The sequence below is a fragment of the Dendrobates tinctorius genome, unplaced genomic scaffold (genome assembly GCF_039654945.1).
Source record: "Dendrobates tinctorius isolate UK_male_01 unplaced genomic scaffold, ASM3965494v1 ptg000151l, whole genome shotgun sequence".
NCBI classification, from domain to species: Eukaryota; Metazoa; Chordata; class Amphibia; order Anura; family Dendrobatidae; genus Dendrobates; species Dendrobates tinctorius.
In genome coordinates this window covers 18,599,033-18,612,397 of record NW_027361818.1, presented here as the reverse complement: position 1 = coordinate 18,612,397, position 13,365 = coordinate 18,599,033, and the positions used below count along the sequence as shown (strand labels likewise).

Genomic DNA, 13,365 nt, shown 5'->3' with positions numbered 1-13,365 from the left:
TCACATTCTGCCCCGTGTCTTGCATTCTGCCCCATGTCTCACTTTCTGCCCCCTCCTGTGTCTCACTGCCACATTCTGCCCCATCCTGTCTTACTGGCACATTCTGCCCTCATGTCTGCATTATGCCCCATGTCTTGCATTCTGCCCCCATCATGTCTGCATTCTGCCCCCAAGTCTTGCATTCTGCCCCCATCATGTCCTGCATTCTGCCCCTATCATGTCCTGCATTCTGCCCCCATCATGTCTGCATTCTGCCCCCATCATGTCTGCATTCTGCCTCCACGTCTTGCATTCTGCCCCATCATGTCTGCATTCTGCCTCCATCTTGTCTCCATTCTGCCCCATCATGTCTTGCATTCTGCCCCCATCATGTCTGCATTTTGCCCCCATGTCTTGCATTCTGCCCCATCATGTCTGCATTCTGCCCCCATCATATCTGCATTCTGCCCCCATGTCTCGCATTCTTCCCCCATCATGTCTTGCATTCTGCCCCTATTTCTCCATATTTGCCCCTGTGTGTCTCCAATCCTCCCCCGAGTCTCCATTCCGCCAGGGAAACATATTGCTCCTTTCAATAATAAAATAAAACGTTTTTTCTTACCTGGCCTCGCTCCTGTGTTGAAGATGGAGCTGCAGCTGTCTGAGCTGAAAAGACCTGTGGTGACATTATCGTCATGTGATCAGGGGTCGGGCTGATCAATGGTGAAGGACTGTGGTAGTGATGACGTCACCACAGGTCCTTCAGCACTTCTGTAGCTCTGATATCGGCCGCTGTGGGGGCACTGCTGATGTGTGAGCTGCAGGCCTGGCCACAGTGCACACTTGGGGCCCGCCTGGCACCCCATGACATGCAGCACTTGGGGCCCGATGACTGGAAGCACAGGAGCGGGGCCCCTGATCTGCGGCCGCCTTCTGTACTGCTGTTCACTGGGCCCCATGCAGCAGTAAGGGCTGTCATTCCCTAATGGCGGCCCTAGGTATGATACAGCCCAGCATGGTATTCTGCCCCCTCCTGTGTCTCACTTTCACATTCTGCCCCCTCCTGTGTCTTACCGTCACATTCTCCCCCGTGCCTCACATTCTGCCCCCTCCTGTGTCTCACTGTCACATTCTGCCCCCTCCTGTATCTTACTGTCACATTCTGCCCCCGTGCCTCACATTCTGCCCCCTCCTGTGTCTTACTGTGACATTCTGCCCCCTCCTGTGTCTTACTGTCACATTCTGCCCCCTCCTGTGTCTCACTGTCACATTCTGCCCCTGCTGTGTCTTACTGTCACATTCTTCCCCCGTGTCTTGCATTCTGCCCCCTCCTGTGTCTCACTGTCACATTCTGCCCCCTCCTGTGTCTCACTGTCACATTCTGCCCCCTGCTGTGTCTTACTGTCACATTCTTGCCCCGTGTCTTGCATTCTGCCCCATGTCTCACTTTCTGCCCCCTCCTGTGTCTCACTGTCACATTCTGTCCCATCCTGTCTTACTGGCACATTCTGCCCCCATGTCTGCATTCTGCCCCATCTCTGCATTCTGCCCCATCATGTCTTGCATTATGCCCCATGTCTTGCATTCTGCCCCCATCATGTCTGCATTCTGCCCCCATGTCTTGCATTCTGTCCCATCATTTCCTGCATTCTGCCCCATCATGTGTCTCACTGTCACATTCTGTCCCATCCTGTCTTACTGGCACATTCTGCCCCCATGTCTGCATTCTGCCCCATCTCTGCATTCTGCCCCATCATGTCTTGCATTATGCCCCATGTCTTGCATTCTGCCCCCATCATGTCTGCATTCTTCCCCCGTGTCTTGCATTCTGCCCCCTCCTGTGTCTCACTGTCACATTCTGCCCCCTCCTGTATCTTACTGTCACATTCTGCCCCATGTCCATTCTGCCCCCGTGTCTCACATTCTGCCCTCTCCTGTGTCATTACTGTTACATTCTGCCCCCTCCTGTGTCTCACTGTCGCATTCTGCCCCATCCTGTGTCTCACTGTCACATTCTGCCCCCTGCTGTGTCTTACTGTCACATTCTTCCCCCGTGTCTTGCATTCTGCCCCATGTCTCACTTTCTGCCCCCTCCTGTGTCTCACTGTCACATTCTGTCCCATCCTGTCTTACTGGCACATTCTGCCCCCATGTCTGCATTCTGCCCCATCTCTGCATTCTGCCCCATCATGTCTTGCATTATGCCCCATGTCTTGCATTCTGCCCCCATCATGTCTGCATTCTGCCCCCATGTCTTGCATTCTGTCCCATCATTTCCTGCATTCTGCCCCATCATGTCTGCATTCTGCCCCCATCATGTCTGCATTCTGCCCCCATCATGTCTGCATTCTGCCTCCATGTCTTGCATTCTGCCCCATCATGTCTGCTTTCTGCCCCATCATGTCTGCATTCTGCCTCCATCATGTCCAGCAATCTGCCCCCATTTTGTCTGCATTCTGCCCCATCATGTCTTGCATTCTGCCCCATCATGTCTTGCAGTCTGCCTCCATCATGTCTGCATTCTGCCCCATCATGTCTGCATTCTGCCCCATCATGTCTTGCATTCTGCCCCATGTCTTGCATTCTGCCTCCATCATGTCTGCATTGTGCCACCATCATGTCCTGCATTCTGCCCCCATCATGTCTGCATTCTGCCCCATCATGTCTGCATTCTGCCCCATGTCTTGCATTCTGCCCCATCATGTCTGCATTCTGCCCCCATCTTGTCTTGCATTCTGCCCCATCATGTCTCCATTCTGCCCCCATCATGTCTTGCATTCTGCCCCATCATGTCTTGCATTCTGCCCCATCATGTCTTGCATTCTGCCCCCATGTCTCTCATTCTGCCCCCATCATGTCTGCATTTTAACCCATCATGTCTTGCATTCTGCCCCCATGTCTCTCATTCTGCCCCATCATGTCTGCATTCTACCCCCATCATGTCCTGCATTCTGCCCACATCATATCTGCATTCTGCCCCATCATGTCCTGAATTCTGCCCCCATCATGTCTGCATTCTGCCCCATCATGTCTGCATTCTGCCCCATGTCTTGCATTCTGCCCCATCATGTCTGCATTCTGCCCCCATCTTGTCTTGCATTCTGCCCCCATCATGTCTGCATTCTGCCCCCATGTCTTGCATTCTGTCCCATCATTTCCTGCATTCTGCCCCATCATGTCTGCATTCTGCCCCCATCATGTCTGCATTCTGCCCCCATCATGTCTGCATTCTGCCTCCATGTCTTGCATTCTGCCCCATCATGTCTGCTTTCTGCCCCATCATGTCTGCATTCTGCCTCCATCATGTCCAGCAATCTGCCCCCATTTTGTCTGCATTCTGCCCCATCATGTCTTGCATTCTGCCCCATCATGTCTTGCAGTCTGCCTCCATCATGTCTGCATTCTGCCCCATCATGTCTGCATTCTGCCCCATCATGTCTTGCATTCTGCCCCATGTCTTGCATTCTGCCTCCATCATGTCTGCATTGTGCCACCATCATGTCCTGCATTCTGCCCCCATCATGTCTGCATTCTGCCCCATCATGTCTGCATTCTGCCCCATGTCTTGCATTCTGCCCCATCATGTCTGCATTCTGCCCCATCTTGTCTTGCATTCTGCCCCATCATGTCTCCATTCTGCCCCCATCATGTCTTGCATTCTGCCCCATCATGTCTTGCATTCTGCCCCATCATGTCTTGCATTCTGCCCCCATGTCTCTCATTCTGCCCCCATCATGTCTGCATTTTAACCCATCATGTCTTGCATTCTGCCCCCATGTCTCGCATTCTGCCCCATCATGTCTGCATTCTACCCCCATCATGTCCTGCATTCTGCCCACATCATATCTGCATTCTGCCCCATCATGTCCTGAATTCTGCCCCCATCATGTCTGCATTCTGCCCCATCATGTCTGCATTCTGCCCCATGTCTTGCATTCTGCCCCATCATGTCTGCATTCTGCCCTCATGTCTTGCATTCTGCCCCATCATGTCTGCATTCTGCCCCCATCTTGTCTTGCATTCTGCCCCCATCATGTCTCCATTCTGCCCCCATCATGTCTTGCATTCTGCCCCCATCATGTCTTGCATTCTGCCCCATCATGTCTCCATTCTGCCACCATCATGTCTTGCATTCTGCCCCATCATGTCTGCATTCTGCCCCCAGCTTGTCTTGCATTCTGCCCCCATCATGTCTCCATTCTGCCCCCATCATGTCTTGCATTTTGCCCCATCATGTCTCGCATTCTGCCCCATCATGTCTGCATTCTACCCCATCATGTCTTGCATTCTGCCCCATCATGTCTGCATTCTGCCCCATCATGTCTTGCATTCTGCCCCATCATGTCTTGCATTCTGCCCCCATCATGTCTGCATTCTGCCCCCAGCTTGTCTTGCATTCTGCCCCATCATGTCTCCATTCTACCCCATCATGTCTTGCATTCTGCCCCCATGTCTTGCATTCTGCCCACATCATATCTGCATTCTGCCCCATCATGTCTGCATTCTGCCCCCATTTCTCCATATTTGCCCCGTGTGTCTCCAATCCTCCCCCGAGTCTCCATTCCGCCAGGGAAACATATTGCTCCTTTCAATAATAAAATAAAATGTTTTTTCTTACCTGGCCTCGCTCCTGAGTTGAAGATGGAGCTGCAGCTGTCTGAGCTGAAAAGACCTGTGGTGACATCATCGTCATGTGATCAGGGGTCGGGCTGATCAATGGTGAAGGACTGTGGTAGTGATGACGTCACCACAGGTCCTTCAGCACTTCTGTAGCTCTGATATCGGCCGCTGTGGGGGCACTGCTGATGTGTGAGCTGCAGGCCTGGCCACAGCGCACACTTGGGGCCTGCCTGGCACCCCATGACATGCAGCACTTGGGGCCCGATGACTGGAAGCACAGGAGCGGGGCCCCTGATCTGAGGGGCCGCCTTCTGTACTGCTGTTCACGGGGCCCCATGCAGCAGTAAGGGCTGTCATTCCCTGATGGAGGCCCTGGGTATGATACAGCCCAGCATGGTATATAGCCCCCCCAGCATGGTATGATACAGTCCAGCATGGTATAATACAGCCTAGAATGGTATATAGCCCCCCCAGCATGGTATATAGCCCCCCCAGCATGGTATGATACAGCACAGCATGGTATATAGCCCCCCACAGTCACACTGACCTGCCGCTGAACTGCAGCCACCGTCTGGCCGGCGCCACAGTCAGGGTCGGCAGTGTGAGTGACTGTTTGACAGTCTGTCTTCCCTCCTCTCCTCCCCCATGGCACTGACGCTGCTGGCTGGTCACTGATGATCTCAGTCCACTCTCACCACAGTCTTCTCTCCTCTCCTCCCCCACAGCACTGACGCTGGGCTGCTGGCTGATCGCTGATGATCACTCACCTCAGCCCGGCTCAGCCCTCAGAGTTGGCTCCTCTGCACTGGGCTGCGCTAGCACGCAGCTGTAGCGCCCCTGAGGCTCAGTCGCCACAGAGGTACTGCACCATCTCCTAAGGTGTGGTGCCCCACCATCCAGGTAAGGTGGGAACTCCTTGCCACACTCCAATACCTGCATCCCACACACAGGATAGTTCAGCAGGGCCACATTGCAGCTCTAGGCTCGGAGTGTAGCATAGCACCTTTCATGGAACCCTGCTTCGTAACACGAGATGTGCTGGGAGGTGGGTGGAGTTAGTATAAAAAGACTAGGAAAGAGATTTACAGGAGGAGAAACGGGAGAGAGGAGAGAAGGGAGAGTCTGACAGAAGGTCTGTCTGGGGTGAGTCCCAGAGGTCCCTGGAAGAAGGGATGGAGGAAGGAGTACTGCAGCAGCCTCAGTGACCTGAGCCAGCTGGCACGGGAAAGGAAGGAGAAGGAGAGACATAGAACTGTAACCTGCATTTCCATAAGAGAGAGAAAGACAAGCACGGAACGAAGTGGAGAGAGAGCAGAGAGGAGGAGTGGGTTGGATAGGAACCCTGCCTATAGGTTCTCAGCACAGCCGGGGCCCGGTCCCCGAGGTTGTATGGACATTTATGGTTCTGCAGCAGACACCGGTGGAGTAGTTGGCTGTAAATTCACTACTCCCATCAAAGACTTGGGACACAACAGCAAACTGATAGAGAGCCGGGATTCAGGAGAAGGGAGTCCCCGAAGCAGGCTACAGCTGTCTGTCATACAAGTGGAGATGTTAGGAACATCGGACAGGAGGAACTTCAGAGAACCACGGTACTGGAGCACTTCACATTAAAAGGGCGCAATAGAGGAGTCGTTCAGGAAGGCACATGTTGGCGGGGGTGCTGGCGGGGAGAGTCTTATCTTGCCTGGAGGTTGGCTGCGTCTCTGCCCCGGAGGACACGGTACCGAAGCAGGCACCTGTGTGCACTATGAACTGTGAGTAAAGCTTTGAAACTGCAAGCTCTGGTGTCCTCCATTCATTCCCGCATCAGCACTGCTACATTTGGGTATCAACATCTACACCGCTCGGAGCCCTACTCCTCCATCGCACCTACACTGCGCTGGGGCTACAGCTCTACCTGTGGAGAGCTATACCATCTTTGCTGCATCACACTATCAGTCCCAGTGGATCTGCAAGCAGCGTTGGCTTACCATCTTACTTGCCAAACACCACGGGTGGCGTCACAAACTTTTCATATAAACTACACTACAAACATCACTGCCATTGATATTGGGCGCCCAGGACCACGGAACGGGTCACCGCTGCTGTGACACCACATCATTCCCCCCTGACACTGGCCCGGTACCGAGTACCCCACAGCCCTGGGTGAAGCTGGTGAGGGCGACCCACAGCCTCAGGAGGAGTCAGACCCTTCCCGTTGCCTCCTGCTGGGGGGCTGCTCTCCTCTCCTCCTTGCTGGCTCTGCATCGCTAGCTCCACAAGTCCACATGGCTAATTTGCATGCATAATTAGCCATGCGGTGCTGGAGGCTAGAGGGGCCCCCTCTCCCCTGGGGCCTCTGTGCAATGAACTAACTGCACGGGCGGTAGGTCCGCCCCTGATCTCTGCATTATATCTCTGTGCCTCTGCGCTTCTCCCACAGAGGAGAGGAATTGCTGCTGCTGCCGCGCCACCCCCACACACGTGCCTCCTGGGGCGGACCGCCCCCCCACGCTACGTCACTGCCACCTGATGGCCCTCTAACAATAGGCTTTGTGACTTCCAGAGTCCCTCCTTCATAAATTAAACAGGTTGTGTCTGATGATGTGTCACACACCACATGGGCAGATAAGGTTTTAAAATGTTAAAATGACATTTCCCAGTGAATGCATTTGTCTTGGTTAAAAGCAATGGTAAAGATGAAAAATGCATCAAAAACACTATGTGTGAATATAGTCCAAGGTGTTGAGCAACATTTTTGTTTTTTGTTATTTATTTTGCTTTATATATGTCATTAACTTGGAAAGGATCTTTCATAACATATTTCCCAGGAAAATCCATTTATGTATTTCATTATGAGTCTGTAAAAATAGCATAAGACTCTGACAACATTGTCATTATCTAAATAGATAAAGGTACATACTCGGTGAACTTTGTGTTTCTTTTCAATATCTCAAAGTATGCATATTACCTTATTGTGATGTCATTTTTTATTTCTTTTAAAGTAAAACATGTCGGATCTTTACCTTGAATACAAGGGAGCCCTTTTCCTTAACAAATCAACCACGGAAGATCTGGAGTTTGTGGAAAATGAATTTCAAGTTAGAGATGATGACATCTATAATATAACATATCTAAAATCAGGTAAAGGATTATTAAAGTCAAAGATTAAGTACAAATCATTTCATTTTAGATAATATGGTTCTTCTGCATTGTCAGTGTTTCTTTCACATATTTGTCCATATGACCAAAATAAACCTTACATGCCACAGAGGGGACCTTTATGAAAGAGTGGACAATAAAAGCCTTTCCTTGCACACAAAAATGGTGAATCTTCTTTTGATTTTGCCAAAAGACATGTGGGAGACTCTCCAAATGTATGTAGGAAGGAGCTGTGGTCAGATGAGATCAAAATTGAACTTTTTGGTCACCAAGATAAACGATTTACAGTATCTTGCTCCATATCAACACAGCTTGCCCCAAGAGCACCATCCCCACAGTGAAACTTGGTGGTGGCAGCATTGTGCTCTGGAAAAGTTTTTGGCAGCAGGGACAGGGAAAATGGTCTGAGTCAAGGGGAAGGTAGATGGTGTGATATACAGGGACATTGTTACGATCGCGGACGCAGCGTGGCTTATAGCCAATGCTCCCGTATCGTCGAGCTATAACGACGACGGGGTATGCGTCCCAGGTGATCATGGAATGTAGACCCATTGGAACACAGGGGGACCCAGACCTACCCGGAATAGGGAAGGGTAGCGACCGGGGTCTGTGGCAGCTGAGCTTGTGGACAAGATGGCCATATGCAGGACTAAAAGACACAGCTCAACTTCAGGTATGAAGAAAAATAAAGTTTACTGAAATAAGGCAAAAACATAGAAACACCAGGTTCCAGAATATGCACATCATGAAGGAAACCCATCTCAGGTTGACAGGTGAAGCAGGAGGTCATCAAGGGTTGACGCAGTCCAGGATTGTCTGGCATGAACTTACTAGGGGGGACCGCACATGCGGCTGGTCATGCAGCGCAGCAGAACCATGCACGCATGTACGGCTACGGGCATAGCACAGGCACAGCAGGAGAACGTCAGATGCCGACTGCAGGCGGACTTCAAATGATGGCAGAGGTCATCATGGGTAAATGCAATCCAGGGTTAACTGGCTCGGGCGTACTAGGATTGTCTCTCTCTCAGACCTCAGGCATAGCACCAGCACAGCGGGAGAGCATCAGACACCAACATCAGGCAGCCTCCAGACTATGGCAGGAGCCATCACTGGTAAGGCCCCAGGGAACCGGCAGGACATCAGAACAAGACTGGACATCAGGAACACGGAGTGGACATCAGGAACACGGAGTGGACATCAGGAACACGGACTGGACATCAGGAACACGGGCTGGACATCCGGACATCAGGTGGACATCAGGACATCTGGTGGACATCGCACATCGGAAGAGGTCGTCAGACACAGGACATCAGGCCATGGACATCAGGCTCCGAACAAAAGGCCATGGTTATCAGGCTCGGGACATCTGGCAGCGACCTAGAAAGTAACCCAAGTGGTCTGGTGCAAACCCTGCCGGGTTAAACTGGAACCGGCAGGGAATTGCACCGAATCCCCAGCTGAGCACAGAGTAGCAGAAACTCAGCGGACACACTGGACTCCTACTTCCTAGATGAACCCAGGTTACATCACGGAAAGTCAGGTAGCAAAGAGTCACAGTCACTGGGCACGGACGGACCTCAGAGACACGGACGGACCTCAGAGACATCACACAGTGAACACAGTTCAGACAGGGTCAGGTAAAGGAGCAGATCCAGGATTCAGGAAACAACACACAACATACACGGGCTTGGATATGCAGCCTCCAGGAAGGGTGATCTGGGTATTTCTGCACCCAGAGCAGGCGGAGAAGCAAGACACAATTCAGACAGGCCTGGATATGCAGCCTCCAGGAAAGGCAATCTGGGTATTATGCCCCCAGAGCAGGCCAAGATACAAGACACAGTTCACAGAGGGACAAAGAGTAACAGCTCCCCCAGAACTGAACAGAAACAGAGCAGGAGCAGAACACAAACTCACATGGCAAGGTTCAGGAACTCAATGCAAAGCTCTGGCAATGCCCCAAAGGGGGAGGGACCTTTATATAGGAGCTGACACACAGCCATAGGCTGGAGCAGCAATTGTAGCACACACCCATTCCTGATAAAAGGAAGGGAGGTGTGGCCGCACGCACCCTAAGCAAAGCCAAACATAATCAGCAATGCAAAGGACACCTGGCAGGAGCTGAAGCCTGAACACACATGGTAAATAACGCAGAGTGCAGCACACCTATTAACCCACGGGTGGCTGCCAGGGACCGCACACACGGGTGGTCATGCAGCGCAGCGGAACCACGCACACATGTACGGCTATGCAGTGGAGCCGGGCACTGAGCAGCATCCACACAGATAACTGACAACAGAATTCCAGCACATTAGATGGAAAAGAGCGAAGGGTTACAGCAGAGATGCAGAGTAACGCAGTGAATCAAGGTCCAAACACAGTGGCGTTACAGATATTCTTGAGCAAAGCCTGTTTCAGTCTGTCAGTGATCTGAGACTAGGATGGAGGTTCACCTTCCAACAAGACAATGACCCAAAGCTTTCTTCTAAAGCAACACTCGAGTGGTTTAAGGGGAAACTTGTAAATGTTGGCCTAGTCAAAGTCCATACCTTAATTCAATTGAGAATCTGTGGTCGGGCTTCAAGATTGCTGTTGTTTTGCCTTAAGGAATGGGAAAAAAAACCCAAGTGCCAAGATATGAAAAGTTCATGGAGTCTTATCCAAAGTGACTTGCAGCTGTAATTGCTCCAAAAGAGGCTCTAGAAAGTATTAACGTTGGGTTCGGGGGTGAAAATTTATGCTCATGGAACTTTTCCCCTTGCTCGCTCCAACCAGAAGAACATGTTCTGGTGGTCTTCATGGAGACCCTCAGCTCCAAGATGGTCACAGGGTCTTTCTGGGTCCTTCAGTGAGGTGGCTTGCGAGAGCAGGTGCCGACTAGCATCCTCCGCTGCCTGTCAGATAGCTGATCTGACACAGTGTTGTTCAAAGTGTCAAATCAGTGATCTGGCTTTATATAGCAATGTCCCATACTGGGACAATGTAAAAAAGTAAAAAAAAAAATATAATAAAGGGTAAAAATATTTTTTTTTTAAATTCCTAAATGAAGAAAAATAAATAAATATTTTCCCAATAAATACATTTATTTATATAAATAAAATAAAACAATAAAAATAAAAGTACACATATTTGGTATTGCCACATCTGTAACGTTGCGCTCTATGAAAATGTCCCACTAGTTAACCCCTTCAGTGAACACTGTAAAAAAATAAATAAAAAATTAGGCAAAAAACAAAGTTTTATCATCATACCACCGAACATAAAGTGCAATAAAGCGTGACCAAAAAGGCAGATGTAAACAAAAATGATACTGTTGAAAACTTCATCTTGTCCTGCAAAAAACAAGCTGCCACACAGCTCCATCAACAGAAAAATAAAAAAGTTATTGCTCTCAGAATAAAGCGATGTTATAAAGTTATTTTTTCTATAAAATAGTTTTTATTGTGTAAAAGCTCCAAAACATAAAAAAATAAATGAGGCAATGCTGTAATTGTACTGCCCCAAAGAAAAAAAACTTCTTGATCAATTTTACCACACATGGAACTGTATAAACACCCCCCAAAAGAATTTCATGAATTGCTGGTTTTTGCTTATTCTGCCTTACAAAAATTGGAATAAAAAGCGATCAAAAAATGTCATGTGCCCGAAAATGATACCAATAAGAAAGACATCTCGTCCCGCAAAAAACAAGACCTCACATGACTCTGTGGGCCAAAATATGAAAAAATAAAATCTCTCAAAATGAGGTGATGCAAAAACTATTTTTGCAATAAAAAGCGTCTTTTAGTGTGTGACAGCTGCCAAACATAAAAACTAGTTATAAATAGTAAATCAAACCCCCCTTTATTACCCCCTTAGTTAGGAAAAAAAATAAAATATAAAAAAATGTATTTATTTCAATTTTCCCATTATGGCTAGAGTTAGGGCTAAAGTTAGGGTTGGGGCTAAAGTTAGGGTTAGAGTTAGGGTTGGGGATAAAGTTAGGTTTAGGGTTTGGATTAGGGTAAGGGTTTGGATTAGGGTAAGGGTTTGGAATAGGGTTAGGGTTTGGAATAGGGATAGGGTTGGGATTAGGGTTAGGGGTGTGTTAGGGTTAGGTTTGTGGTTAGGGTTATGGTTAGGGCTGGGATTAGAGTTAGGGGTGTGTTGGGGTTAGGGCTGGAGTTAGAATTGGGGGTTTTCCACTGTTTAGGCACATCAGGTGCTCTCCAAACGCGACAGGTATCTGATCTCAACTGCAGTCAATTCTGCGTTGAAAAGGTCAAATGGTGCTCCGCCCCTTCCGAACTCTACTGTGCAACCAAACAGTGATTTACCCCCACATGTAGGGTATCGGCGTACTCAGAACAAATTGGACAACAACTTTTAGGATGCAATTTCTCCTGTTACCCTTGTAAAAAAAATAATTGGGGGCGAAAATATTATTTTTTATTTTTACAGCTCTACGCTATAAACTTCTGTGAAGCACTTGGGGGTTAAAAGTGCTCACCACACATCTAGATAAGTTCCTTACGGGGTCTATTTTCCAAAATGGTGTCACTTGTGGGGGCTTTTTATTGTTTAGGCACATCTGGGGCTCTCCAAATGTGACATGGTGTCCGCTGATTATTCCAGCATATTTTACATTCAAAAATTCAAATAGCGCTCATTTCCTTCCGAGCCCTGCCGTGTGCCCAAAGAGTAGATTTCCCCCACATATAGGGTATCTGCATACTCAGGAGAAATTGTGAAACAAAATGTAAGTCCATTTTCTCTTTTTTTTTTCTTCCACATTCCAAAAATTCCTGCAAAGCACCTGAAGGGTTAATAAACTTCTTGAATGTGGTTTTGAGCACCTTGAGGGGTGCAGTTTTTAGAATGGTGTCACTTTTGGGCATTTTCTGTCATATAGATCCCTCAAAGTCACTTCAAGTATGAGGTGGTCCCTAAAAAAAGAAAGGTTTTGCAAATTTTGTTGTAAAAGTGAGAAATCGCTGGTCCACTTTTAACCCTTATAACTTCCTAACCAAAAAAATTATGTTTCCTAAATTTTGCTGATGTATAGCAGACATGTGGTAATGTTACTTATTAACTACTTTGTGTGCTATGACTCTCTAATTTAAGGGCATAAAAACTAAAAGATTGAAAAATTTCTGTTTTTTTTCTTCACGAATAAGCGCAAGTCATATCGAAGAAATTTTACCATTATCATAAAGTGCAATATGTCACAAGAAAAGAATCTCAGAATCACAAGAATCCATTGAAGCTTTTCAGAGTTATGACCTCATAAAGTGACTGTGGTCAGAATTGTAAAAATTGGCCCGGTTATTAAGGTGAAAACCGGCTTCGTCTCAAAGGGGTAAATAGTTAGTGTGAGTATATCATCTGTAATACACAAATCCATCTCAACCAACTGAGGATTAATCAAGGTGTATATATGGGACGCCCTCACACCCAGGGCTGTGGGGTACTCGGTACCAGGCCCGATGAGCTTCAACGGGAGATGTCACGGCAGCTGGGACCCGGCCCGTGGCCCTGGGCGCCCATTGTAAAAGGGAAATGTTCAGTGTGCTTATGATGATTGATTTGTGACGCCACATGTGGTGTTCGGCAATAGAGATGTAAGCCGACGCTGCAGAC

At 48.7% G+C, this 13,365-nt stretch overlaps 1 protein-coding gene across 6 annotated transcripts in view; it reads left to right on the top strand.

Moving 5' to 3' along the window:
• Positions 1–13,365, top strand: part of LOC141050262 (sulfotransferase 2B1-like) — a 181,526-nt gene that overhangs the window by 61,014 nt on the left and 107,147 nt on the right. For all 6 annotated transcript variants that reach the window (XM_073547142.1, XM_073547139.1, XM_073547143.1 and 3 more), the window contains one exon: positions 7,587–7,725. In XM_073547142.1, the coding sequence (XP_073403243.1) occupies positions 7,593–7,725 (133 nt within the window). In that variant the 5' untranslated portion in view covers positions 7,587–7,592. The remainder of the gene's footprint in view (positions 1–7,586; positions 7,726–13,365) is intronic.